A 27644-nucleotide genomic window follows, 5' to 3' on the forward strand; every position below is an offset into this window, starting at 1 on the left:
GTTAGCAATTCTTGGATGAGGGTAGCAACGTTGTGATTCAGCGCAGAAACAGGCCTTTTGGTACGCCGTGTCCATGCTGAACTTCAAGTACCTTGTATTTATATACTACTACTATTTACCAGGTAGATGATGGTGAGGAAGGCAAAAGGGCCTGCTTGCCTTCATCAGCTGAGACATTGAGAAAAGAGTTGAGACGACATGTTACAGTGGTACAAATGTGGAGTATTCTGTACAGTTCTGGTCACCACACTATAGGAAGGACATGGTTTAGCTAGAAAGGGTTCAGAAAAAATTCACCAGGATTTTGTCTCGATTAAGTGCTTTGAGTTATTGAGAGAGATTGGATGGGCTAGGTCTGTTTCCCCTGTAGTGGAGGAGGCTGAGGGGTAACATGATAGTTATGTAAAATTATGAGAGGCATAGGGTAGATGGCCAGTGTCAATTTTCCCGTGGTAGCGAAGTTTAAAGGAAATCTGAGGGGTAAATTTTTCACAAAGAGTAGTTGGTATCGGGAATGAGCTGGTGGAGGCAGGAACATTAATAACATTCAAGATGCATCTTGGCAGGTACTTGAATGAGGATCATGGAATTAATGCAGGCAAGTGGGATTAGTATAGATACGCATAACGGTCAGCATAGATACAGTGGGCCGAAGGGCCTATTTCTATGTTGTACAACTCTGATTCTTAATATGCTGCATTTCAGTTTGCTTCCCTCTTCAATCTACATAGCAACATTTCTTGCTTTGAGCAGGTTTTTAAAGCCTCTAAACAGGAATAATTCCTCATAATCGCAATCATCCAATTCCTTTTTTTAATAAATGTGTACATTAGTCAAAATTTTAAGGATTCAAAACCCTGTGAGCGTTACTGATATGGTTAAAAATTCCAATGAAACATCTCTAATTTGTTTTTATCTGTAATATTTATTTCCAACGTAATACAATCACATTTATTATGGCTTAAATTGCTATCTGATAGTGGTTTTTTTTTACACATTTTAAGGTGTTTCCAATGAAGAATTCAATTACCACCTCTCATGGTTTCTCAAAGGGTGTAAAAAGAATTAATTTAGTTGAAATATCATTTTCATCTGTTTACTTTCTTTGTACATTACACAGTAAAATTCTTTTCACTGAGCAATGTTGCCGCAGTAGAAATGTTGCAGACACTTCCATGATTCATAGAGATTGGTAGTTGTACAGCATGGCAACTGGCCCTTCAACCTAACTCGTCCATGCTGACCAAGATGCCTATCCAGGCTAATCCCATTTGCCTGCGTTTGGCCATAATGCCTTTTCATAGAGACACAAGAAACTACAGATGCTGGAAGTCTGGAGCAACACACATAATGCTGGAGGAACTCAGCAGGTCAGGTAACATCTATGGAGAGAAATGAACAGTTAACGTTTTGGACTGAGACCCTTCATCAGGACTGGAGAGGAAGAGGGCAGAAGCTTTTAATGCCTTTAATAGGTTGTAATTGTACCTTCCTCTACCACCTCCTGGCAGCTCATTCCATATACTTGCTATCCTTTGTGTTGAGAAACTGCCCACTAAGATCCCCTTTTTAAATCTCTCCCCTCTCACCTTAAACCTAAGCCCTCTAGATTTAGACTCCCCTACCCTGGAACTATCTACTCTATAAAGACTGTAACTATCTGCTGTATGTATGCCCCTCATAATTTTATAATCTTCTATAAGGTCACCCTCAGCTTCCTTTCCTCCAGTGAAAACAGATCTAGTCTATCCAGTCTCTCCTTAAGATCAAGCTGTCCAGATCAGGCAACATTCCTATGAATCTTTTCTGCACCCTACTTAGCTTAATTGCATCTTTCCTATAACATGGCATCCAGAACTGCATGCAATACTCCAGGTGTGACCTTACCAACAAATTATGCAATTGTAACAAAATGTCCCAACTCCTATACTCAATGTCTATGCTAATGAAGGCAAGCATACCCAATGCCACCTTCACCACTCTGTCTACCTGTGTTTTCACTTTCAGGAAACTATGTATTTGTACCCCAAGGTCTTGCTGTTCACTAATACTCCCCAGGGCCCTGCCATTCACTGTGTGTATTTCCTGGCCTAGTTTATAACTTTGCATCAAAATGCATCACTTTGCATTTGTCTGAGTTAAATTTTTATTAGCCATTCCCTTACCCACTTTCCCAATTGACTCAGGTCCTGGTGTAACCTTAGACAATCTTCTTCACTGTCCACTGCACCACCAATTTTGTGTCATCTGCAAACTTACTAATCATGTCACCTACATCCTCTTCCGAATCATTAATATAGATGACAAACAACAGTGAACCCAACACCGATCCCTGCGGGACACCATTGGTTACAGGTCTCCAATCTGAAAAGCAAACTTCCACTCTCATCCTCTGCCTCCCACCACCAAGTTATTTTTGTATCCAATTTGCTATCTCACCCTGGATTCTATGAATTCTAACCTTGCCATTCTTCAAATTTCTCTTCAGAATGGAGGGAACATCAAGGAAATATGATTTTTTTCTCAAAACAGTTATTGGCATTCTGTTGCACCCCTGTTCTAACTTAAACCATGAAAAATAGAATCATTTATTTCCTCCACAGTTCATTTGGGTCACCAGACTAGAAAATGTTCTTGATTGCTCACTGGTATGTACACTGCTTGAAGCCTGTAGATAACCAAATTGCTGGCTAATTCCCACTTCTGATCAATTAGCTGATATATTGACAAGGTAGAAAAGAGAAGGGTCAAAAAAAATCTGTCCAGTACATGGTTGCATAATTTGTCACATGGAATAGTTGAAACCATTGCACATTGGAAGAGAATATCAATAAACATTCAAAGTAGAATTTGATGCAGCCTGTGGAAGTGACTTGGACGACTTCAGCAAAGTGGCAGCAGAGATGTGGTGGGTCAGATAGCCTCCTTGAGTATTCATGATCAAAGAGACTTAGATTGTGTTTATCACAAAACAATTTAATTATGTTCAACATTTTTAAAATTACTCTCCTCCAAAACATATCCAATAAAAACACAAAACACTGCAAATTAAAAATAAAAGAAAGAGAATGCTGGAGATCCTCGACAGATCAGGCCCCATCTGTGGAGGGGGGAAGGAGTGTTAGTGTTTTGGGAATAGGTAATTCACCTGAAACACTAACTCTGTTTCTCTTTCTACAGATGCTGCATGACTTGTGGAGTATTTCCTGCATTTTCTATCTCTTGATTTCAAATAATCAAATGCTATAAGTCATCTTCCAATATACATTTCACATAGAAGATTAATATCATTTTCTTGGAATCAGATCCACAGAGTTGGGCTGGCTTTCTTTCTTTGAAACTAGCTTAATTCCTGGGCCACAGAATAATGCTCGTGTGTTAAGGTAAAGGTTGTGTTGCATGTAGGTGTGGATTGCTTCGTTTTCTGAAGAATTAGTAATGGAACTGAATATTGTGTGTGATGATTACACACTATAGGAAGAAAGTCATGGCAGAAGCATTTGAAGATGGTTGGGTATAGGACACTGCCTGAGGAACTCCTGCAGTGATGTCCAGGGGCTGGAATGATTGGCCTATAAAAACCACAGTTATGTGTACGTGTGGTCCAAGACTGTAATGAGGTGTAGAGCTGCAAAACCTAAACATCGGGGAGCATGTTATTTTGAACTGAGTCTCATTTTGCTGATTAAGAGGAGCCTGATGGGGCCATAATTAGCCCAACTGGATTTGTTCTTGTGTTTGGTTGACCATATACTTAGGCAATTTTGCCCATCATGAAGTAGATGTCAGTATTTTAGTTTTTGGCTTGATTAAGGAACTTGAGAGGACTGGATGCTGTAAAGACCAATGGACCAAACATCATGCAGCAAATGTGTTCAAAAAATTAGTTTGTGACTTTAACCAAATCTTTGCAATAACCAGTCCTCTGTTTCTTAATGTCATGTGGAATGAATTCAGTTGACTTGTAAGAATACTGTTATAAATCAGGAATTCCTGTTAATAAGCTAATAAGAAAACTCACCCAAAGATCTGGAAATACTTGGCAGGTCAGGTAGCACTGAGAAGAGGGAAAAAACATTTGCATTTCAAACTGGTGACCTTTCAACAGAAACCATGTCATCAGTCTGAAATATTGACACTTTCTCTGCCAAAACTGCTTGATCTACTTGGTATATACTGCATTTTCTATTATTTCAGATCTCCAGAATCTGGAAGGTTTTGCTTTAAGCCCATCTAAAGATCACTGTGCTCACATATTACAGAAGCTGCCTGAACTGCAGAGTGTTTCCAGCATTTTTGCTTTTCATTTTGGGTTTCCAGCATCCGCAATTTTTTTTTTGATTTTTATGTTTTTACTGGTTGAAAATTGTGGAAGATAATTAAAAAGTGATTAGTGAAGAGTGACATCATTAAAATGTTTTCTGCAGAAAAGAACAAAGGGTGGTCATAGAATGTTTGCTTTTGAAAGTAAATTCTGAACATTTTATATATTTAGGGTTTCAATTTTTTTATATATACTAAATTGTATATGCAATTACTAATCGTCCTTTTTAAATGAGCTTTGTGCATCAAGTAGCTAAATACTATTGAAGGAAGCTGTTTTCATTATGGTTGAGAGTCTATCTAGTTTGATTAAGCTAATTTGTTCTTCAATAAATATGAATGGTTTCTATTACTCATTTCAAATGCTGTTCTTTCATTTGGGAACGTTTATCTTGACCTTCAGCTCTTTTATTTCCAGTCACCTCCTCATTCCATAGGGCTGCCTCCAACCATTCTCAACCTAACTGGAGAAGAACTTCCTGCTGAGAAGGAAAGCGTTGTTACTGCAACTCCTGTGAGTATTTTTTCTCAATGTGGCAAAAATGAAAATCACTCACTCAAGGCAAAAGAGGGTGAAAGCTAAAGTGTAAGAAATAGGTTTGATAGAGTTGAAGACTTTGTCAATCATGGAGGGAAAAGAAAGTCGTAGAAGAATTACTGAGATGGATATCATCGAAACAAATGCAGCAGAAGGCAAATAAGGGGAAACTAAGTTCAATAAGTTAACAATCTCATCCTGTATATACAATCTCTGTACCTAGATTTTCCATCATTTAGCATCCAGAGCTCCAAAACCCAGTAAACCTAAAAAAAATTGATGATAAATAGACAAAAATATAATTGGCACAGTCATCAAGTAATTATATTTACCCCTCACTCCCTGTTCATTCCAACTAAATTACTGACCTTCCCTCATATACATAAACTTAATAAAATTCAAGAGACCTTCAATGATGTTAACTATGTGTTTTTCTCTTTGAATCAGTCACAAATATTGTGGCAAAGAAGGCTTTGAGCTGAGTTGTAGCAAATGGAATAAATATAGATAGATAGATACCTGAAAATGAAAAAAAACTGTAGTCTCTGGAAATCTAAAACAAAAATAGAAAATGCTCAGCAGGTTAGGCCACATCTTGGGTAGAGAAATAGTGACTCTTTCAGAACCTGGGGGAGATCTTAAAATTTTTTTTGCATCAGGATTTACTCAGGAAACTGGCATAGTGTATATGGAAGGAAGGGAAATAAGCAGTAGTGTCATGGAACATATAGAGATTAAAGAGGAGGAGGTGCTTGCTGCCTTACAGCGAATAAAGGTAGATAATTCCCCCGGGCCTGATAAGATATTTCCTTGAACATTGAGAGAGACTAGTGTAGAAATTGCAGGGGCCCTGGCAGATATATTTAAAATGTCCTTAGCCGTGGGTGCAGTGCTAGAGGACTGGAGGGTAGCTCATGTTGTTCCATTGTTTAAAAAAGGATCTAAAAGTAAACCAGGTAATTACAGGCCAGTGAGCCTGATATCAGTAGTAGGTAAATTATTGGAAGGTGTTCTGAGAGATCGGATATACAAGTATTTGGACAGCCAAGGACTGATTAAGGATAGTCAGCATGGCTTTGTGCGTGGTAAATCATGTTTAACGAATCTTGTAGAGTTTTTCGAGGAAGTTACCAAGAAAGTAGATGAAGGAAAGGCTATGGATGTTGTCTACATGGACTTTAGTAAGGCCTTTGACAAGGTCGCACATGGGAAGTTAGTTCAGAAGGTTCAGACACCAGGTATCCATGGAAAGGTTGTAAACTGGATTCGAAATTGGCTATGTGGGAGAAGACAGAGAGTGGTAGCAGATGATTGTTTCTCAGACTGGAGGCCTGTGACTAGTGGTGTGCCTCAGGGATCTGTGCTGGGGCCATTGTTGTTTGTTGTCTATATCAATGATCTAGATGATAATGTGGTAAATTGGATCAGCAAGTTTGCTGATGACACTAAGATTGGAGGCGTAGTGGACAGCAAGGAAGGCTTTCAAAGCTTGCGGAGGCATCTGGACCAACTGGAAGAATGGGCCAGAAGATGGTAGATGGAATTTAATGCAGACAAGTGTGAAGTGTTGTATTTTGGAAGGACAAATTGAGGTAGGACATACACAGTAAATGGTAGGGCACTGAGGAGTGCAGAGGAACAAAGGGATCTAGGAGTTCAGATACATAATTCCTTGAAAGTGGCATCACAGGTAGACAGGGTTGTTTTAAAAAAAGGCTTTTGGCATCCTGGCATTCATAAGTCAAAGTATTGAGTATAGGAGTTGGGATGTTATGGAGAGTTTGTATAAGACATTGGTGAGGCCAAATTTGGAGTATTGTGTGCAGTTCTGGTCACCTAACTATAGGAAGGATATTTGTAAGATTGAAAGAGTGCAGAGGAGATTTACTAGAATGTTGCCGGGTCTTCAGGAGTTGAGTTACAGGGAAAGATTGAACAGGTTAGGACTTTATTCCTTGGAGCGCAGAAGAATGAGGGGAGATTTGATAGAGGTTTACAAAATTATGAGGGGTATAGATAGAGTTAATGCGAGTAGGCTCTTTCCACCTAGATTAGGAGAGATAAGTACGAGAGGACGTGACTTTAGGGTGAAAGGGGAAAGATTTAGGGGGACATTAGAGGGAACTTCTTCACTCAAAGAGTGGTGGGAGTATGGAACGGGCTGCCATCTGATGTAGTAAATGCGGGCTCACTCTTAAGTTTTAAGAATAAATTGGATAGATACATGGACAGGAGGGGTCTGGAGGGTTATGGACTGGGTGCAGGTAAATGGGACTAGTGGAATAATGTTTCGGCACAGACTAGAAGGGCCGAATGGCCTGTTTTCTGTGCTGTAGTGTTCTATGTTCTAACCTTCTGTCTTGTATGATTCTGACTTCAAAAGATTTGCATTAATATATCTGATTAAATTATTAGGACTGTTTTGCTTACTGTTAAAAATGAAAAAAAGAGCAAAGTGTTATTGGACAATGGAAGATTTGACTTGATTAACTTAATTGATGCATGACTTGGTTTGTAAGCTAAAAGCTGAGAGGCAGCTAAAGTAAGATTAATAAGTTTAATAATTTGAGACAACCTGTACACATGGAAGATTGCATTTTAGCTAATATTACTTTAGGCAGACCTGTATCATCTCTGCCAATGAGTTGTTAACAAATTACACATGGCCTAATTTTATTCATTCAGTGAATGAAGTGTATATCGTCTCTTCCCTTTATTAAAAATATTTCCTTATTTGATGCATATCATTTTGCATAATTGTAGGAGACCAGTATTTATGTACATGATTTGTGGAATGCAGGATTATCAAAGCACTTTATACTTACACTAAAACAAGAGGGTAACTAGGGAAAGGGTACGATCACTCAAGGACAAAGGAGGGAATTTGTGCCTGGAGCCAGAAAAAATGAGTAAGGTACTTTGCATTGGTATTCATTAAACAAAAAACGTGGAGGACAGTGAGATCAGGGAGGGTTATGCTGAAATTCTACAGCATATGATATTGAGGAGGAGGAGGAGCAAAGTCTCTTGAAGAACATTAAAGTGGATAAGTCCCCAGGGCCTGATGGGATCTATGCCAGGTTAGTAAGAGAGGAGATTGCCTGGGCTTTAACAGAGATGGTCGTTTCCTCTTTAGCCACAGGTGAGGCCTCAGAGGACTCGAGAATAGTCAGTGTTGTTCCTGTGTTTAAGAAGGGTGATGGGGAGAAAGCAGGAAATTATAGGCCAGTGAGCTGTATTATCAGTGGTAGGGAAAATGTTGGGAGAACATTCTTAGGGATAGGATCTACTTGCATCTGTAGTCAGCATGGCATTTTGTAAGGGAGGTTATGTCTTACAAATTTAATTGTTTTTTGAGGAAGTGACAAAGATAATTGATAAGGGTAGAGCAGTGGATGTGTCTACATGGACTTCAAATAAGAATTTGACAAAATTCCTCGTGGTGGGCTGATCCAGAAGATTAAAGTATATGGGATCTGTGATGACTTCGTAGATTGACCATAGAAGACAGCAGCTAATGATGGAGGGGTGCTATTCTGATTGGGGGTCTGTGACCAGCAGTGTTCTGCAAGGACCAGTGCTGTGATGTATATAAATGATTTTGACAAAAATGTTGGGCTGATTAGTAAGTTTGAAGACGACACAATAATTGGTGCAGTTTTGGTAGGTTGTCAAAAGATTCAGCAGGATATAGACCATCTGGAAATATGGGCAGAGAAATGGCATTTATTCTGGACAAGTGTGAGGGGTTGTACTTTGGGAATCAAATGCATAAGGAAAGTATACAGTAAATGGCAGGACCCTTAGGAGTATTGATATACAGAGGGATCTTGGGTGCAAGTTCATAGCTCCCTGAAAATAGCAATAAGTGAATAAGGTGGTAAAGAAACTGTACAGCATACTTGCCTTCATCAACCGAGGCAATGAGTATAAAAGTTGGCAAGTTGTGTTGCAGCTGTATAAAACATTAGTTAGGCCACATTTGGAGTATTTGTAATTCTAGTTACCACACTATAGAGAGAGTGATAAAGTTTCACCAGGACGTTGCCTGGATTTGAGAAAAAGTGGTTGGACAAACTTGGATTGTTTTCTCTGGAATATCTGAGGCTGGTGGGCGACTTGATAGAAGTATATAAAATTATGAACTGCATAGATGGGGTAGATAGAGTCTATGTCCAATGGTAGAAATGTCAAATACTAAGGGGTATAGGTTTAAATTGAGAGAAGGAAAGTTTGAAGGAGGTGTGTGAGACGAGTTTTTTTTACATAGTGGTAGGAGCCTGGAACGTGCTGCCAGGGGAGGTGGTAGAAGCAGATCAGATAGCAATGTTTAAGAGGCATTTACACAGAAGCGTGAGCAGACAGGGAATTGAGGGATATAGACCATGTGCAGGCAAATGGATTAGATGGATTGCTCCAATGATTCCAGACATGATAGTCTGAAGGACCTGTTTTATGCTGTACTGTTCTTTGTAGCCAGAGAAAACAAGTCTAGTCTCTCCAGTCTCTCATAACTAAAATGCCACATCCCAGGCGATGTCTTGTTGATTCTCCTCTGCACCCTCTCCAGCACTGTCATACCTTTCCTATTGTGTGGATCATCAAATCAGTTCTTGCCTCTTAAGCATCTGTCAGCCCCGCACTGCCAGCTCTCACGGCCCCAAATTCTGGAATTCCCTTCCAAGGCATCTCTGCCACTCTATTGGTATTGGTTTATTATTGTCGCTTGTACCAAGGTACAGTGACAAACTTGTCTTGCATACCAATCGTACAGGTCAATTCATTACACAGTGCAGTTACATTGAGTTAGTACAGAGTGCGTTAATGTAGTAGAGGTAAAAACAATAACAGTACAGAGTAAGGTGTCACAGCTACAAAGAAAGTGCAGTGCAATAAGGTGCAAGGTCACAACAAGGTAGATCATGAGGTCATAGTCCATCTCATTGTATAAGGGAACCGTTCAATAGTCTTATCACAGTGGAGTAGAAGCTGTCCTTAAGTCTGGTGGTATGTGCCCTCAGGATCCTGTATCTTCTACCTGATGAAAGAGTAGAGAAGAGAGAATGTCCCGGGTGGGTGGGGTCTTTGATTATGCTGGCTGCTTCACCAAGGCAACGAGAGGTAAAGACAGAGTCCAAGGAGGGGAGGCTGGTGTCCGTGATGCTGTGGGCTGTGTCCACAACTCTCTACAGTTTCTTGCGGTCCTGGGCAGAGCAGTTGCCGTACCAAGCCGTGATACATCCAGATAGGATGCTTTCTATGGTGCATCGGTAAAAGTTGGTGAGAGTCAAAGGGGACAAACCAAATTTCTTTAGCCTCCTGAGGAAGTAGAAACATGGTGAGCTTTCTTGGCTGTGGCATCTACATGATTTGACCAGGACAGGCTGTTAGTGATGTTCACTCCCAGGAACTTGAAGCTCTCAACCCTCTCGACCTCAGCGCCATTGATGTAGACAGGTGCATATACACCACCCCCTTTCCTGAAGTCAATGACCAGCTCTTTTGTTGACATTGAGGGAAAGGTTGTTGTCATGACACCATTTCACTAAGCTCTCTATCTCCTTCCTGTACTCCGACTCATCGCTGTTTGAGATACAGCCTACAACAGTGGTTTCATCTGCAAACTTGTAGATGGAATTAGAGCAGAAACGTGTTCCTCCTTTACAGATATTGTCAAAAAACTACAAGTATGTGGTTTGAGAAATTTTGCTTTTGGTAATGTTCCTGTGAGTAGACCAGAGGGTGTTGTAACACGATAGTGTAGCGGTTAACATAACACTATTACAGCGCCAGCGACCTGGGTCCAATTCTGGTCGCAGTCTGTAAGGAGCTTGTACGTTCTCCCAGTGACTGTGTGGGTTTCCTCCGGGTGCTCCAGTTTCCTCCCACATTCCAAAGACATATGGGTTAAGAAGTTGTGGGCATGCTATGTTGGCGCCGGAAGCGTGGCGACACTTGCAGGCTGCCCCTGGAATATTCTACGCAAAGATACATTTCACTGTGTGTTTTGATGTACATGTGACTAATAAAGAAATCTTATAAGATATCATATCTTATAAATGGAAGTCGTGCACAAATCAGTGGACATCTTTCCTTTTTCGAATTGATTCTCTATAGGGTAATTGATCAGCACCAAAAATCCTTCCCCCGCCTCCCCCCCACAGAGAAGTTCCTTCAGCAGATTGTTTGTTGCTCCGGATTCCAGCATCTGCAATTGTTTGTGTCTCCATCATATCTGTGCTGTTTTACTCTAATAGTGTCTTAGAATTTGCACAAATCCTTGAAAATATGCATTAATGTCCTACCCCACAGCCGAGTAGATTGGAAAATAATGTTCATCTGCAGATCTTTCCATGATCTCACCTAAGTTTATCTCTGCAACCTCTTCAACAATTAGATCCATTTCTTTGTTGTTATACTTATTCCACATTTGGTGGTAATATTATCATCCATTGTAGCCTAAAGTTTTGGAACTCCATCCCTCCTACCTCAAATGCTCCTTGCAGAAGTAACAGAAGAATAGTTAGTTGTGCTTCCAGTTTACGATTCTTTTATTTTCCTATCCAGGCTTTCCTTTAGGGTTGTCATATATTGTTACCCTCTACTTGTTTCCTCTTGTGTTAAATTATCAGTGCAAATACAGCTTTGACATTAAAGCTGCATAGTACATTGACAAGTTCACCTGAATGTTTAAGAATAAACTGGGAACTTCCATTTGGTCAGGCAGGAAAACTTGGTGTAGATAAACTAGATAACGTGAGGATGCAAGAAGTTCAAAATGAGAGTATGTCAACATACTGTGACTAAACAAAATACTTTAATTAATTTTTGTATTCAAGTTGTCCTGAGCTCTATTAATGTGCATCTGATTTTAATACAGAAAAAAGAGCAATTGGACACCAGAACAAGCCCTCAGAAGGTGACACAATCCACCATTGATCTGCTAGGACTGGGTAAGTAAAGAATTTTTAAGTGATTATATAACACATTTTATTGGCAAAAATCAAACTGCTGGAGAAACTCAGCATTGTAGGTGATATTTGAACATTAATGATACAAAAGGCTTTGGAAAGGTACTGTAGTGGTATGTAGTACTATTTATGAAATGCACATTTAAAATCTCCCTGGTGATGTAGAGGTAAATGAATGGTCAATGTTTCAGATCCAGACCCTGCATGTGACAACATTTTACTGAAATAAAAATTACAATGCTTCTTGTTGGTGTTGTCATTGTTGACTGAACTTGAAATGACAGAGACTCCCTGATGCAGCAGTTTAGACAGTAAGATACCCATGCATATCTTGTACAGCAGCATGGTTATTGTTAACAATGAGATCTAAAGGAAGGGATTTCTAAGGACAATTGTAGGTGATATTTGAACATTAATAATACAAAAGGCTTTAGAAAGTTACCACAGTGGTATATAGTACTGCTTATGAAATGCACATTTAAAATTTCCCTGATGATGTTGATGTTGACTAAGTAACTTGCTATTATTTTGACTGGTTGTAATTATAACTTGTCTTGTGACTCAAATGAATTTGTACGTACATGTTAAATTTTTATTTCATTTTCTACCAACTGTTTTAATTTTGAACAGGCTTATTTTCCTGTAAACCATTTTTGGCTTTATAGAAAATCTGCAGCTTAACACATTGATCTTAAGGTGTCCAGCTCTAAATCACCACAACAAACAGAGCAGATATTAGTTTGGTTCAAGTCAAATTAAGAATTCTCCTAAATTAATGGAATTCGGACTTGTTTTTTTTTAATGCCCCAATATGACTTTTAAATTGGTAAACTAACTTTATGAAAGAAATTCTGAATTCTTCAGCATTCTATGATTTTCTGACCAAACTTTCAAAGAGTGGAGAAAAAAGCACCTTGCTCTGAGAATGCTACTTCTGTACACTTCAGTTATCTAGGTTAAAATGTATTTGGAATTTTTTTTTGTATACTTCAATGGACTGAAAATTTATTGCATTTCTTGCATACTTTGTAAAGGGTTACAGAGTATTACAGCACAGAAATGGGCCCTTCAGCCCAGCTTACCCATGCTGACCAAGTTGTCTACCAGGGCCAGTCCCATTTGCCTGCATTTGTCCAATATCCCTCTAAGCCTTTCCTATCCATGTACCTGTCCAAATGTCTTTTAAACATTATAATTGTACCCACCTTCACCACTTTATCTGGCAGCTCATTTCATATACCTACCACCCTCTGTGTGGAAAAACTAGTCTCTTGGGTCCTCTTTTAAATTTTTCCCCTCTCACCTTAAACCTGTGCCCTCTCGTTTTAGACTCTCCTACCCCGGTGAGACAGGAGTTGAAGTTATGACTGCTGTCTGGTATTTCACCTTCAGCTGAATCTCAGTACTTTGTCTTATGTTCTTTCTCATACCTTCTTATCGTTTATTTGACCCTTGTCAGCTCTGTCATTCTATTAAATCATTCCTGATTTTTTACCTTTGGGTCACTTGGCAGCACTATCTCCATAATCCATTGATTCTCCTTGTACTGGAAAAGCATTGGTCTCTGTCTTGAATAAACTCCATGACTAAGCCTCCGCAACCATCTTGGGTCGAGAATTCCAAAGATTTGCAACCTGCAGGGTGAAGACTTTTTTTTCTCATCAGTTCCGTCATGGTACTACCAGTAGAGCTAATGATCAAGAAGGCCATTTGTTATGCACTTTATGAATTCTCCACACTATTATTGCTTAAAAAAAACAAACTGCTGGAGAACTCAGCAGGTTGAGCAACATCTGAAGGCAGAGGGAAAATTGATGTTTTGGGTTGAAACCCTGCATCAGAATTCATTGTTGACTATCCCTCTGCCTCTACAGATGTTGCCTGATCCACTCAGTTTCTCCAGTAGTTTGTCTTTTGCTCTGGATTCCAGCATCTGCAGTCTCTTGTTTGCCTGTTACTGCTAAATTGGATTGTTTATTCTGTGTAGATCAATGCCCTGCATAGTTATGGTACTGTCCTTGTAACTCATCCCTCTAATTTCCTTGTTTAGACTATACCCTACATGGTCACTAATGCTTTGAGCCCTATAGATCACTCCCACAATGTTTTCTGTCATTTGCTATTTCTTAGCACCACCCAGGCTTCTGGCTGTTTTCTCTCCCGCTTCACAATGTTGTGCACCTGATCTGAGACTTTCCTGATCCTGGCACTAACAAATCCCCTACTAGTGCTCACGTAGGCATTTCCTTTCCCTGCTGTGCATTAGAGTTCACCATGGTGCTACAAAGTTGGTGGCAGCGGCTGCTGCTGCCTTCCTCTGACAGGCACCTTTCAAAATGGCTGCTCTCAAGATGGTCACTCCTACTCTAAGCCTTGTCTCTCTTGCTCTCAACAATCCCACAGGTCCTGCCAGTCTCGCTGTGGCTTCTAGGCCTTTATTATTACTGCAAAGGCTAGTATTTATTGGTGATGTGATTTTATTAATATTTCTTCCCCCTTCACATTTCCATAAAATTCATCATCTAAATTCAGTTTGTACAAAATTAAAACAAAGCATTTCAGGTTTGTCACAAATGATGGAATATTTCCAATTCAATAAGTGACTTAAAAGTGCATTTAAATTCAGAACTTTAATATACACTGCAGGCTGTGCATCCTTTTCAGTTTTCAGAAACTTTATGGTACTAATTCTGAATCTAATAGGACAGCAGTAGGAAATGTGCAGCAAAGAAACACTGTTCTCAAATTCTTGGAAATGGGACCTTAAAATTGAATTAGTAGAAGTATCAGTAGCAGATTAAAGTCATTTTCAGATGTTAAATTTGCACTATTTTTTAAGGCATTTGAAGTTTTCAGCCTGCACTTTGCAGGACAATAGCAGAGCACATTCGGCATCATTACCCAATGACAATTGTGGTTAAATTGCAGTACATTATGAGTCAGAAGGTTGTGGCTTTGTCTTAATCTCAACTGCCTTCAGAGTTGTGCTATCATTTGGGTTTGAGGTTAAATGGCCTCTGTTTTCTCAAGTAGGTGTAAAATATTCCATGTCGCTCTTGCTTTCATTAATCGAGGTATTGAGTATAGGAGTCAAGAGTTATGATGCAGCTCTGTAGAACTCTAGTTAGGCTGCATTTAGAGTATTGCATGCAGTTCTGCTCACCTCACTATAGGAAGGATATCGAAGCATTAGAGAGGGTGCGGAGGAGGTTTACTAGGATGCTGCCTGGATTAGAGGGCATTTGCTGTCAGAAGAGGCTGGACAAACTGGGGCTCTTTTCTCTGGAGCGGCGGAGGTTGAGGGGTGATCTGTTGGAAGAGTATAAAATTATGAGGGGCATAGATGGGGGGACAAGCAATATCTTTTTCCCATTATTGAGCGATCCAATACCAGAGGGCATGCATTTAAGGTGAGAGGGGGTAGGATCAGAACAGACGTGAGGGGTACATCTTTAACTGAGGGAGTGGTGGATGCCTGGAATACGTTCCCTGATAGGGTCGTGGAAGCAAATTCATTGGGGGTTTATAAGAGGCGCTTGGATGGGCACATGAATGAGAGCAAAATAGAGGGATATGGGCATCCTGTAGGTAGGAGGGATTAGCTACGTCAGCGCAACATTGTTGACCAATGGTCCTGTTCTGTGCTGTTCTATGTCACTTTTCAAAATGACCAATATTTAACCATGAACCACAGTACTAAAATGGATTCAGATCACTATCTCATTACGGTTTTCAGCACTAGCTGTGTGGTTTCCTGCATTGCATCAGTGACGATGATTCAAAAATATGTCATTGGCTATAAAACACTTCAGGTCATCCTGAGGTCTTGATAAGAAAATTCATTTCTTCAGAACGTAGATCAGAAGCAGGTTCTGTTCTCCTCTACTGCTATCTGAATCATCTATGTGGAAAAGGAAATTGGAGAGAGGATTGTGAATTTCCACACTTTTTGCATTAGTAAATGTTTGAGCAGAATATCCTTAACACTTTGATATGAAAGAATAAGTATTTTATCATTTTCAGTTTCAACTTTGGTCATTAAGCTCATATAACAAAAACAGAATGCTGGAAGAAGGCAACCATCAAGCAGCATTTATGGAAAGAGAAACCAGTTAACGTTTTGGTCAGGGAATCTTCCTCAGAACTGGGGTAAGAGTGGAGGGATTGTTTTCCACTGTGCCTATGTACAGGTTTATGAAAGGAAACACTTGTGTTGTACAGATTGGCTTGGTCTTTCTTGCAGTAATACCTATCTGTCGAGCTTGCCATGTACAGGCTGTGGCTAAGTTGACAAAGGTGCCTTACGTATGCAGAATGTATAAAGAAATGATAAAGTTCCAGATTGTAGGGTGCTCTGGTTTGGGAAAGAAAGGAAAAACAGAAAATGCTGAAGCAGAGACACAAATGCTCCAGCATTTTGTGCGTGTTGCTCCAGATTCTGCAGATGCTGGAATCTGGAGCAACATGCACAAAATGCTGGAAGAACTCAGCAGGTCAGGCAGCATCTATGGAGGGAAATAAACAGTCGACATTTCGGGTCAAGACCCTTCATCAGGATTCTTCATCAGGATTCATGCTGAAGCACCCTGGTCAGGCAGCATCTGTGGAAAGAGAAACAGTTTACGTTTTCAGGTCCAGGACCTGTCTCAGGAAAGAATTTCTGTTCAAAGTAAATTTTGAGTGTTAAGGTAGAAAAACAGCTCGATGTTGGTTTCCTGTCATAATCTGAGCTATTGTTTAGAGATGCACAGTGTAGTATGTCATTCCTGTGTTTTCAAATTTGGGCATGTTTTGAATTTTTTTTCCAAGAAAGCTGTGTTGTAATAGTTCGTTGGGTGGGGTAGTAGAAACTGTACCACAAACCTACAAGAGATGTTGCTGTTGAACTTAGTCAAAACAGGCAGGGCTACATGTATGGAAATGGTTACAAGATCCTTTATGTAAATGATTGATGTTAAGGTGTTGACTTGGTTCATTTTTGGAATTGTAAGTTCAGAACTGTGAGGCTGGATAGGGCTTGTATGAAAGAAACGACAAACTTTGTCTAATTTTCTTAATCAATTTTGTGGGGCAATAAGTTTTGGATATGACGTCAGTGCATTGAACGGGTTGGCATTCAGAGCCAAGTCCCTCCTTTGCCACACCCTCTCCTGTGTGAGGACACATGAGTGCAGTGCTCAGAGTGCAGTGCTGCCGCGCTCTTCATCTGCAACCTTCCAGAGCACGCTACCACGTGGAACCTTATCAAAGTTCTTACTGAAGTCCATGTAAACACCCTCTGCTGCCCTGCCCACATCGATCTTGATCACATCATCAAAAAAAACTCGTACAAGTTCGTACGGCATGATCTCCCACGCACAAAGCCATGCTGACTACCCCTAATCAACCCCTGACTTTCCAGGTGCATGTATATCTCATCTCTCAGAAACCTCTCCAATAACTTGCCTACCACAGATGTTAGGCTAACTGGTCTATAGTTGCCAGGTTTTTCTTTTCGGCCCTTAAATAAAGGCACAATATTCGCTACCCTCCAGTCTTCCGGCACTTCACTGGTGGCTAACGATAATGCAAATATCTCAGTCAGGGCTCCCCCAATTTCTTCTCTAGCCTCCCTCGGTATCCTTGGATCTACCTGGTCAGACCCTAGAGATTTGTCTACCTTCATACATTTTTAGATGTCCAGCATCTCTACTGTAATGTGGACTTATCCCCATTAACATTCCCTAGTTCCCAAGTCTTCATGTCTTTCTCACAGTAAAAACAGAGGAGAAATATTTATTGAGGACCTTGTCCATCTCCACACAAAAGATGTCTCCTTTTGTCTTTGAAGGGCCGTATTCTCATCCTAATTACTCTTTTTCCCTTAATATAGAGTGGCATGCAAAAGTTTGGGCACCCCTGGTCAAAATTTCTGTTACTGTGAATAGCTAAGCCAGTAAAAGATGACCTGATTTCCAAAAGACATAAAGATGACACATTTCTTTAATATTTTAAGCAAGATTACTTTTTAATTTCCATCTTTTACAGTTTCAAAATAACAAAAAAGGAAAAGGGCCCGAATCAAAAGTTTGGGCACCCTGCATGGTCAGTACTTAGTAACACCCCCTTTGGTAAGTCTCACAGCTTGTAAATGCTTTCTATAGCCAGCTAAGAGTCTTTCAATTCTTGTTTGGGGGATTTTCACCCATTCTTCCTTGCAAAAGGCTTCTAGTTCTGTGAGATTCTTGGGCCGCCTTGCATGCACTGCTCTTTTGAGGTCTATCCATAGATTTTCGATGATGTTTAGGTCGGGGGACTGTGAGGGCCATGGCAAAACCTTCAGCTTGTTCCTCTTGAGGTAGTCCATTGTGGATTTTGAGGTGTATTTGGGATCGTTTTCCTGTTGTGAAAGCCATTCTCTTTTCACCTTCAGCTTTTTTACAGATGGTGTGATGTTTGCTTCCAGAATTTGCTGGTATTTAATTGAATTCATTCTTCCCTCTACCAGTGAAATGTTCCCTGTGCCACTGGCTGCAACACAAGCCCAAAGCATGATTGATCCATCCCCGTGCTTTACAGTTGGAGAGGTGTTCTTTTCATGAAATTCTGCACCCTTTTTTGTCCAAACATACCTTTGCTCATTGTGGCCAAAAAGTTCTATTTTAACTTCATCAGTCCACAGGACTTGTTTCTAAAATGCATCAGGCTTGTTTAGATGTTCCTTTGCAAACTTCTGACGCTGAATTTTGTGGTGAGGACACAGGAAAGGTTTTCTTCTGATGACTCTTCCATGAAGGTCTTTTGCAGTTTTGATTTTTTGGGGGTTTTGATTTGCCTTTCTAGCAATCCTACGAGCAGTTTTCTTAGAAAGTTTTCTTTGTCTTCCAGACCTCAACTTGACCTCACCGTTCCTGTAAACTGCCATTTCTTAAATACATTACAAACTGAGGAAATGGCTACCTGAAAATGCTTTGCTATCTTCTTATAGCCTCCTCCTGCTTTGTGGGCATCATTTATTTTAATTTTCAGAGTGCTAGGCAGCTGCTTAGAGGAGCCCATGCTGCTGATTGTTGGGACAAGGTTTGAGGAGTCAGGGTATTTATAAAGCTTTGAAATTTGCATCACCTGGCCTTTCCTAATGATGACTGTGAACAAGCCATAGCCCTAACAAGCTAATGAAGGTCTGAGACCTTGGTAAAAGTTATCTGAGAGCTCAAATCTCTTGGGGTGCCCAAACATTTTCATGGTGCTCCTTTCCTTTTTTCACTCTAAAATTGTACAAAACAAAAATAATACACTAATCTTGCTTAAAATGTTGAAAAGAATGTTTCATCTTTAACTTTATGACTTTTGGAGATCAGTTCATCTTCTACTCACTTAACTATTCACAGTAACAGAAATTTTGACCAGGGGTGCCCAAACTTCTGCACGCCACTGTACTTAAAATCTCTTTGGCAGAGAAGATTAAAGGAAAATCCAAAGCTATCACATGCCCCCTTTTTGCCCTCTTGACTTCCTCCTTGAGCATCCCCTATACTGCTGCTTACCCTGTACTCCAGGGATTCAAAGAAGCATGAGTCAGGTCCAACTGCCTATATTTGATCCATGCCTTCTCCTTTTTCCTGGCCAGAGCCTCAATATCTCTTGTCATCTAGGGTTCCCAACTCCTGCCAGCTTTGCCCTTCACTCTAACAGGAACATGTAGACCTTGGGCTCTTGCTATCTCACTTTTAAAAGCATTCCACTTGCCGGAGGTCCCTTTGTCCGCAAGCAACCTACTCCAATCAACCTTTGCAAGTTGTCTAATACCATCAAAATTGCCTTGCCCCAATTTAGAACTTGAACCTGTGGACCAGATCTGTCCCTTTCCATAACTAATTAAAAACTAATAGAATTGTGGTCACTGGTCCCAAAGTGCTCCCCCACTGTCATCTCAGTTACTTGCCTTGCCCTATGCTCAAGAATAGGTCAAGCTTTGCCCGCTCTGTAGCAGGGCCCTTTATATATTGCCTGAGGAAACTGTCCTGAACACACTTAACAAATTTCACCCCATCTGAGCCCTTAACATTTTGGTTGTCACAGTCTACGTTAAGAAAGTTAAAATCCCCTAATATGGCAACCCTATTATTCTTACAACTCTCCACAATCTCCCTGAATATTTGTTCCAGATTTGCTGGATCTTGCACTTAACCTATTTATATGTGTGTTCTCTTCTTGGCTGACTTTCCAGACTATCTTTCTGTCATCAGATTTGGTAACCATAACTTGGGTGTCTTCAAGTTTTTAAAAAAAAAGTTGGGTCCCACCATTGCTTCCTGTGGCACACCAAGTAACCATTGCTTATTTCCAGTAGTTGAAACCTATGCTCATTTCTGGAATTATGAAACATATATATATTCAAGGCTGCCATCCTGTAATAAGGTTGGGAAGATTAGTGAACACTTTCTTAGAAATGAAACTAGTAAAATTATTTCATTTGAAAAATATGTCAAAAGAGATGATGTAAAACTGTAAACAAAATCTGCTTGATTCTACCATCAATTTTAAGGTCATAACTGAATTAATGCCTGGTATTTTAGAATCTTGTGCTATTGAACAATTTGTGCTGAAGTTTTGTCCAGCTGAACAACATGCATGCTGCTAAATAACACTGTATGTACTATTTTGGTACTGTGAAAAAGAAAGGAAAGGTTGAATAATTTTAGGTTGACACTATTGTTCCTAAGGGGCAATCAATGTATATTTTTCAAAGGGGCTGGTTAATTTTTGAGTAGACATGCTCTGAATATTTAAATTTTTAATTCCCCCTCAGCAATGATAGCTATTACCTTTTGCAGATCTTGATTTTTTTTTTCCCTATTCAATAACGCACATACTCAGGGTACTTTATCAGAGGTTGTTTAGTTCTTTTGCGGGATATGTGCCTGTTATGAATAGGCTTTTTTTTCAAGGAGGCTTTGGTAGCATCCTTGAATTATTTCCTCTGTCCACCCCGTAATCTTTTGTTGTAATAGAACTCTGAGCAGAGAGCCCATTTTGAGAGTCTTATGTCATGCATACAAGCAACATGGCCCACCCATTAGAACTAAGTGAGTGTAATTACAACTTCAGTGCTGGAAATGTTGGCCTGGGAGAGGACACCTGTGTTGGTTGATCCTTCCAGTGGATTTGGAGGACTTTGTGGAACACAACATTAGTGGTACCTCTCCAAGGCTTTGAGGTGCCTGCTCTAGGTAGTATTGGTTTATTATTGTCACTTGTACCAAGGTACAGTGAAAAGCTTGTCTTATAAACAGATTGTACAGGTCAATTCATTGCACAGTGCAGTTACCTTGAGTCAGTACAGAGTGCATTGATGTAGTACAGGTAAAAACAATAACAGTACAGAGTAAAGTGTCACAGCTACAGAGAAAGTGCAGTGCAATAAGGTGCGAGGTCACAACAAGGTAGATCGTGAGGTCATAGTCCATCTCATTGTATAAGGGAGCTGTTCAATAGTCTTATCACAGTGGGGTAGAAGCTGTCCTTAGTCTGGTGGTACGTGCCTTCAGGCTCCTGTATCTTCTAGGGCAGGGATCACTGCTGCCCAATAGACCATGAACTTTCTGGCAGGTTTGAGTCTTTGATTTTCATACACTCTTTTCATCAGAAAGCCAGAATCTCTGCTGGTACATTGAAGGTGAACTTCATTATTGAAATCTCCCTTTGTTCCTTCACTAGAGGGACTGCATCAGTTCAAGAAGGTGTCCTACCAACACCTTCTGGAGGTTAATTGGGGATGTACAATAAATGCTGGCCTCGCCAGGGGTGCCATCATCCTGGAAAATGAATAAACTCCAACCAATCTTGAAATGAGACTGAACCTTGTACCCGTCTTTAAAATAGACTCTTAAAGAAGATAACAAGTACAATGAAGGATGCTCAAACTGTTCAAAAATCTAGCAAGGGCAAGTTAGGGAATGTCTGCAGCAGTTCTGTTGACATCAGCAATGGCCTGTATATTAGTAGACAAGTAGAATGGACTAGATATAGCCATAGTCAACTTGTTAATGTGAACATCAGTGAATCAAGGAAAATAAACATGCCCTTATTCATGCGAACCTTGCCAATATCCCTCATCTTTGTTTGAAGTCAAACAAGCACTTCTGAACCCACACATTCAACCCCCAGGTAGGCCATTTCAACCCTGATAAAACTTGAAAGCCAAATGGAATAATCCAAGTCACAAACAAGTGAAAGATTCATCACAAAGATCCCTACAAAGATCCCTTGCTTGCATACTCCAGAGGGACTTAAGGTATTTTTGAACTCCAGATCTGCCAACTACCATGAATAAAGACTCCAGGGAGACAATGGACATCAAGAATAGATCATGGAACACAGCTACCATACACTCTGTCACTCATGATGCAATTATCTGTCTTAAGCTTTTAAGTGTATATTTACAGTTGTTGCTCTATAGAAACACCTGGTGTATCAAAGAAGGCAAGCTGTGGATGTTTCGGGTAAATTGGGTGAGGGGTTAAATTGGAAGGGTGGGAAGATGTTTGTGAAGTCAGGGAGGATAATTTTGCACCTTCTTTGGGCCTCAGAAAATGTTTGACTCCTGCATGTGACAGCTCAGGTGTGGCTTCTCAGGTTCTTCACTCTGCTCATTTTACAAATAGTTCTATAGCTCTTTAACAGGACTCGAGCCTCAAAATTTCCTGTCTTGCCTTGATGGGGATAACATATTCAGTCCCTTGATTTTGATGCCCCTCTTACCTCGTTCTCTCAATTTGAAATTAACGCTAGTGTATTTTAAGTGGCAGTCGTGTTGCGATAAGGTGTAACTATGTAGGACATTGTTCAGTTCTGTTTATTTGTTGTTTCCCATAGGTACATTTCAGTATTGTTCACCTCTGTCTTCTCCCTTCCTCCTGGGTTAGGAACTGGTGTTAAAGGATTTAAGAATTATAAATATACTTTAAATCATTTTTCAGGTCAGAGAATCCAAAGTATTCTGTGTCATATGCACTTTCTTTTCTTAGACTTTGTAACACTTAATCTCATTTGCTTATATACTATATGGCAGAGAACCAATCCTAATCTAATTTCAAGTATTTTTGCTATATAACTTCAATAATTCTCTCCTGCATCTTTCATTTCCACAAGTGCTCTTAAATCTAAAAGATCATACAAGTTCATGTATTTATTAACTTGAATGGTATTATGGGTTACAAATACTTAGGAGTGTTTTTGGTTTAACCTTTTCATTGAATCCCATACTCGATAGAGGTATTTATAGTCTTGTTTTAGCTTGAGTTGTTGATGTTTTTTTATTGGGAATCCTGACAACTAAATTCTCTTGTTGCCAAAGTGATGGTCCTGTTATGCATTCAAGAGTTTTTATTCATTTATATTTTTAGATATTATGTGTATCAAGAGAAATAGAAATAGGTTAGAAAACGATGCACCTTTGGAGATCTGATATTAACTTCTGAAAATAGTGTCCTGAATGGTTACTTCCTAAAGAAGTATTGGTGGGATATCAATGTTTTCAGTTGCTAGCAAATGTTCTTGTTCACATGTGATCAACATAACCTCGTAGTATTTTGGGCCCTGTTAGCTGGTTGCATCAGAATTGGGTGCTCCACTATGGATTCATTTTTGGTAATTGATAGTTCGTCTGTTACTACACCATAATTATTAAGAATATTTCTCATGGGCAAGCTACATTTATAGTCATATGATGTTAAATGCTAATTGAAAGGTTGGCACAACCAGTTGTTTAGGATTTTTAAAAAAAGTATGTTCTCCAATTTGCTCTCAAATATATCTTGCAAAGCCTATCATAGTGAACTTAAACTCTCTGCTTTTCTCCTATCAAGATACACCTATTGAAGCTCCTATTACTAATGGCAATACCACTTCAAATACAACCTTGAATGATGACCTTGATATTTTTGGCCCCATGGTTTCTAATCCTCTTCCATCGTCAGATGCACAGTTAAATCAGGTAAGTAAGCTTTGTGTGTTATCACATGGTCTGTTTATTTCCCTGGCTTTTGAGTGACAGAGAGAATACATTGTAGGTTTCCCACTTCATCTGTTCTTTTAATGTACCAACATTTGTTTTGATTTAGTTAGATATTTAAATGCTAAGGGAATCTAGGGAAATGGGGTTGCTAACAGAAAAAAATAGCCATGGCCTTGTTAAATGGTGGAGCAGACACTAGGAGTCTAATTTTTGTCTTCTCTTAATATCTAAAAATCTAAGTGAGTAAAAAGAAACTTTGTTATATTAATGAAAACATATTCCCTCTCAAATTCATACAAAGTTATGGCACAATTGACTCATGTCCATGACAGCTAAAAAAGTTCCTCTTCAGCATCATCCATCTATCTATTTCTTGATTTGATGCCTTGTTTGCTACAGGACTTCAAGTACACATCCAAGTACTTGATAAATGTGAAGAAGGTTTATCCCTCTACTGTCCTTTCAAACAGCTAATTTTAAATCTGTGAATTTTGTGAATTTAATTGCATTCATGCTGCCAACTGTTGATTCCTTCAAATGATTACAATTCCTTCAAATGATTCAACTCAATTTAATCATAGAATGTCTTCAATCTCATACCTAAAGCTGCAACCGATCGACAGTGGCCTCAGGAGAATAAACGTGTGAATTGATCAGTAATCTGTCTCATTCATTTGTGGCCTTGGAGATGAGATTATCCTGCATCACTGTGGTTTCACTTAAATTTCCTGTTCATTTTCAGAATTTATCTGGCCACTGGATGGGACGTCATTGGCAATATCAGCTTTGATTATCCATCCTTAATTGCTCCTGAGCTGATGAGGCAGTTCAGAGTCAGCCGCATTAGTGGGTCTGTAGTTGTACACTGACCTATGACACTATGACAGCAGATTTCCTTTCCTGAAGGGCATTAGTAACCAGTTTGATTTTTATGACAGTCCAATATTATTGTTTCTGACATTAACTTTTTTTATATCTCCAGATTGACTTAATTACTTAAATTTAAATTCCCCAGTTGCCACAGTTGGATTTGAACTTTTCTCTTGGGATCATTAATCTGGAACTCTGACTGCCAGTCCAGTAACTTAACTGTTACGTTACTATTTTCTCACCTGTTGGGCAGGAGAATATATTGACTTGCCCCAGGAAATTGAAAAATAAGATTTGTGATTTGTTCACTCGTGTACAAGGGTATGTCCATCCAACTGATTGTAAAGTCTGAACAGCCAGTCTGAGGTGTGTTTTCTTATTGGAAACAATAATATTACAGGAAGAAAGTTTTTTTTAATGATATCTACATCTGATAAATCTGTTCTACATTGCATTCATCTGATTTGCCTTTGTTTCCCTGCACACTGTTTAAATGCTCTCAGTAATATTTCCAAATACCTGGGATGCAGCTTAGAGGTAGCACTACTGTCTCTGAACCAAAAGGTCAAGAATTCATGTTTACCTTCATACACTTGATCCTATAAGGTAGTCTGACATTCAAGTTCTATACTGAAGGATTACTGCATTGGTTACAGTGAGCATGCCTCTTTGTTGCTTTGCACCGTTATTTGGTGACAATGGATCTTAAGTGTCCAGGCCAGCATTCATACCTCAATACTACCATAGAAAGCAAAGTATTCAGAATCAGGTTTAAATCTTTCCCCTCTCACCTTAAAATCTATGTTTTCTAGTTGTAGACTCCCCTACCCTGGAAAAAAAATTGTGACCATCACTTTATTAACACCGCTCATGATTTTATATATCTCTATAGAGTCACCCACACCCCCAGCCTCCCATGCTCCAGGGGAAAAAAAGTCCCAGCCTATCCAGCCTCTCCTTGTATCTCAAGCCGTCCTGTCCTGGTAACATCCTAATGAATCTTTTCTGCACCCTTTCCAGCTTAATGACATCATTCCTATAGCTGAGCAACTAAAACTGCACACAGTACTCCGAGTGTGATCTCACCAATGACTTGTAGAATTGCAATATGACATCCCAACTCCCATACTCAATACTCTGATTGATGAAGGCAAGCATGCCAGACTCTGCCTTCACTACCCTGTCTACCTGTGTTGCCACTTTCAGGGAACTATGTACTTCTACCCCTAGTGTATTACCATGCATACTGTTTACTCTGTGAGCTTCACGCGAACAAGGAATTTCATGGCACCCTGGTGTATATGACACTAATCGGAATGTGGAAAAAAAAAGTCTCTCTGTTCTACAACACTCTGTACCACTTGCAGACTTCCAGTCAAAAAAAACACTCATCTACCACTACCCTCTACCTCCTATCACCAAGTCAATTTTAAATCAAGTTTGCCAACATGTCACTTATTTTCAAAGATTATTAGTTGCTACACTATATTATGTTTCTAGCAGAAAATGTAGACCTAAGCCTCCACCTAACATTGCAGTGATAGTATGATGTAACAAATGTTATTATTTTAAGGATAGTTAATAGAAAAACTTCCTTCTCAAAATTTCAAAAAAAAAATTTTCATACAAATTTTTAAAAAAAGTTACTGTTTGTTTCAAATTTTGTTTTAATTCAATTTGAGTTTAATTTTTTTAGGTAATTTTATATTGAAATACTTAAAACTATCAAATTAATGCAAGACACATTTAAAACTAATTACAATCAGCTTTGCTTTCTGACAGCATTTAAAGGCCTTCCAGGGGATGCATCAGATGTATACTGTCCAAGAACTACTTGCTGCTGAGATCTAGGCCCACGTCCATGGTGCTGAGGGTTGGCAAGATCAGTCTTCTGTCGGCAGCGACTATTGTGGTTGTCAGGCTATATTCAGGATTGACCAGCCTATTAATGCAAAGCTTTTAACAGTTCTCCAGATGTAAATTGTCCATTTGCAAATATCTTCAATCCTCATGTATACAAGAAATTATGCAGATTTTCTGATGCAAGAGCATTTCAAAGCTAACTGAGTTATTATAGTTGTTCTCCAGAGTACATCTGTTTTACAAGATCAATGTTCTTGCTATGTTTACAACACAGAACATAGCACAACACAGGAACTGGTCCTTCAGTCCCCTGCATCTGTGCTGCCCAGTATGCCAGCCTAAACTAATCCCATCTGCCTGCACGTGGTCCATAACCTTCCATTCCCTGCCTCATGGGCTGGTCTAAGTGCCTCTTAAACATTGCTATTGTATCTGCTTCCACTATTCTTCCCCTGTCAGCTCGTTTCACAATGCCTCTACCACTCTGTTTTTTTTAAAACAGAAAAAACAAGCACGCCTTGTAAATCTTTAAGTTTTCTACCTCTCACCTTATGCCTCCACTATTTGATATTTCCACCCTGGGAAAAAGACTTCGACTATCTACCTTGTCTATGCCTCTCATAATTTTATATACTTCTATCGGGCCACTCCTCAACCTCCATCACTCTTGAGAAAACAATCCAAGTCTGTCCAACCTCTATAGTTAATACTCTATAATCCAGGTGACATCTTGGTGAATCTCTTCTGCACCCTCTACAAAACCCTCCACATCCATCCTGTAATGTGGTGACCAGAACTGCACAAAATACTCCCAAGTGTGGCCTCAGCTGCAACATAACTTCCCTGCTTTTATACTCAACACCTTGACCAATAAGATAAGATATCTTTATTAGTCATACAGGATTAGTGCAGTAAGACTTTCTCCCCAGAAGGAAGTGTAAATCTGTATAGAGAGATCTCATTTGCACCGTTGGAAAAATCTCAAAATCCTGAGTTGAATCTTGGAAAGTTAGTATTTTTAGTTGTGTTCTGCCTTCTTGCAAAATTCTTGGTAAGGGCATATATCTGTGGGTGTGTATAT

The 27644-nt window shown here is 39.5% G+C and overlaps 1 protein-coding gene across 2 annotated transcripts in view; it reads left to right on the plus strand.

Annotated features, from left to right (window-relative positions):
* Positions 1-27644, plus strand: part of smap1 (small ArfGAP 1) — a 107599-nt gene that overhangs the window by 63353 nt on the left and 16602 nt on the right. For both annotated transcript variants that reach the window (XM_052025201.1, XM_052025203.1), the window contains 3 exons: positions 4742-4837; positions 11742-11814; positions 23682-23809. In XM_052025201.1, coding sequence (XP_051881161.1) covers positions 4742-4837; positions 11742-11814; positions 23682-23809 — 297 coding nt within the window. The remainder of the gene's footprint in view (positions 1-4741; positions 4838-11741; positions 11815-23681; positions 23810-27644) is intronic.

Source organism: Pristis pectinata, chromosome 10 (assembly GCF_009764475.1).
Source record: "Pristis pectinata isolate sPriPec2 chromosome 10, sPriPec2.1.pri, whole genome shotgun sequence".
NCBI lineage: Eukaryota > Metazoa > Chordata > Chondrichthyes > Rhinopristiformes > Pristidae > Pristis > Pristis pectinata.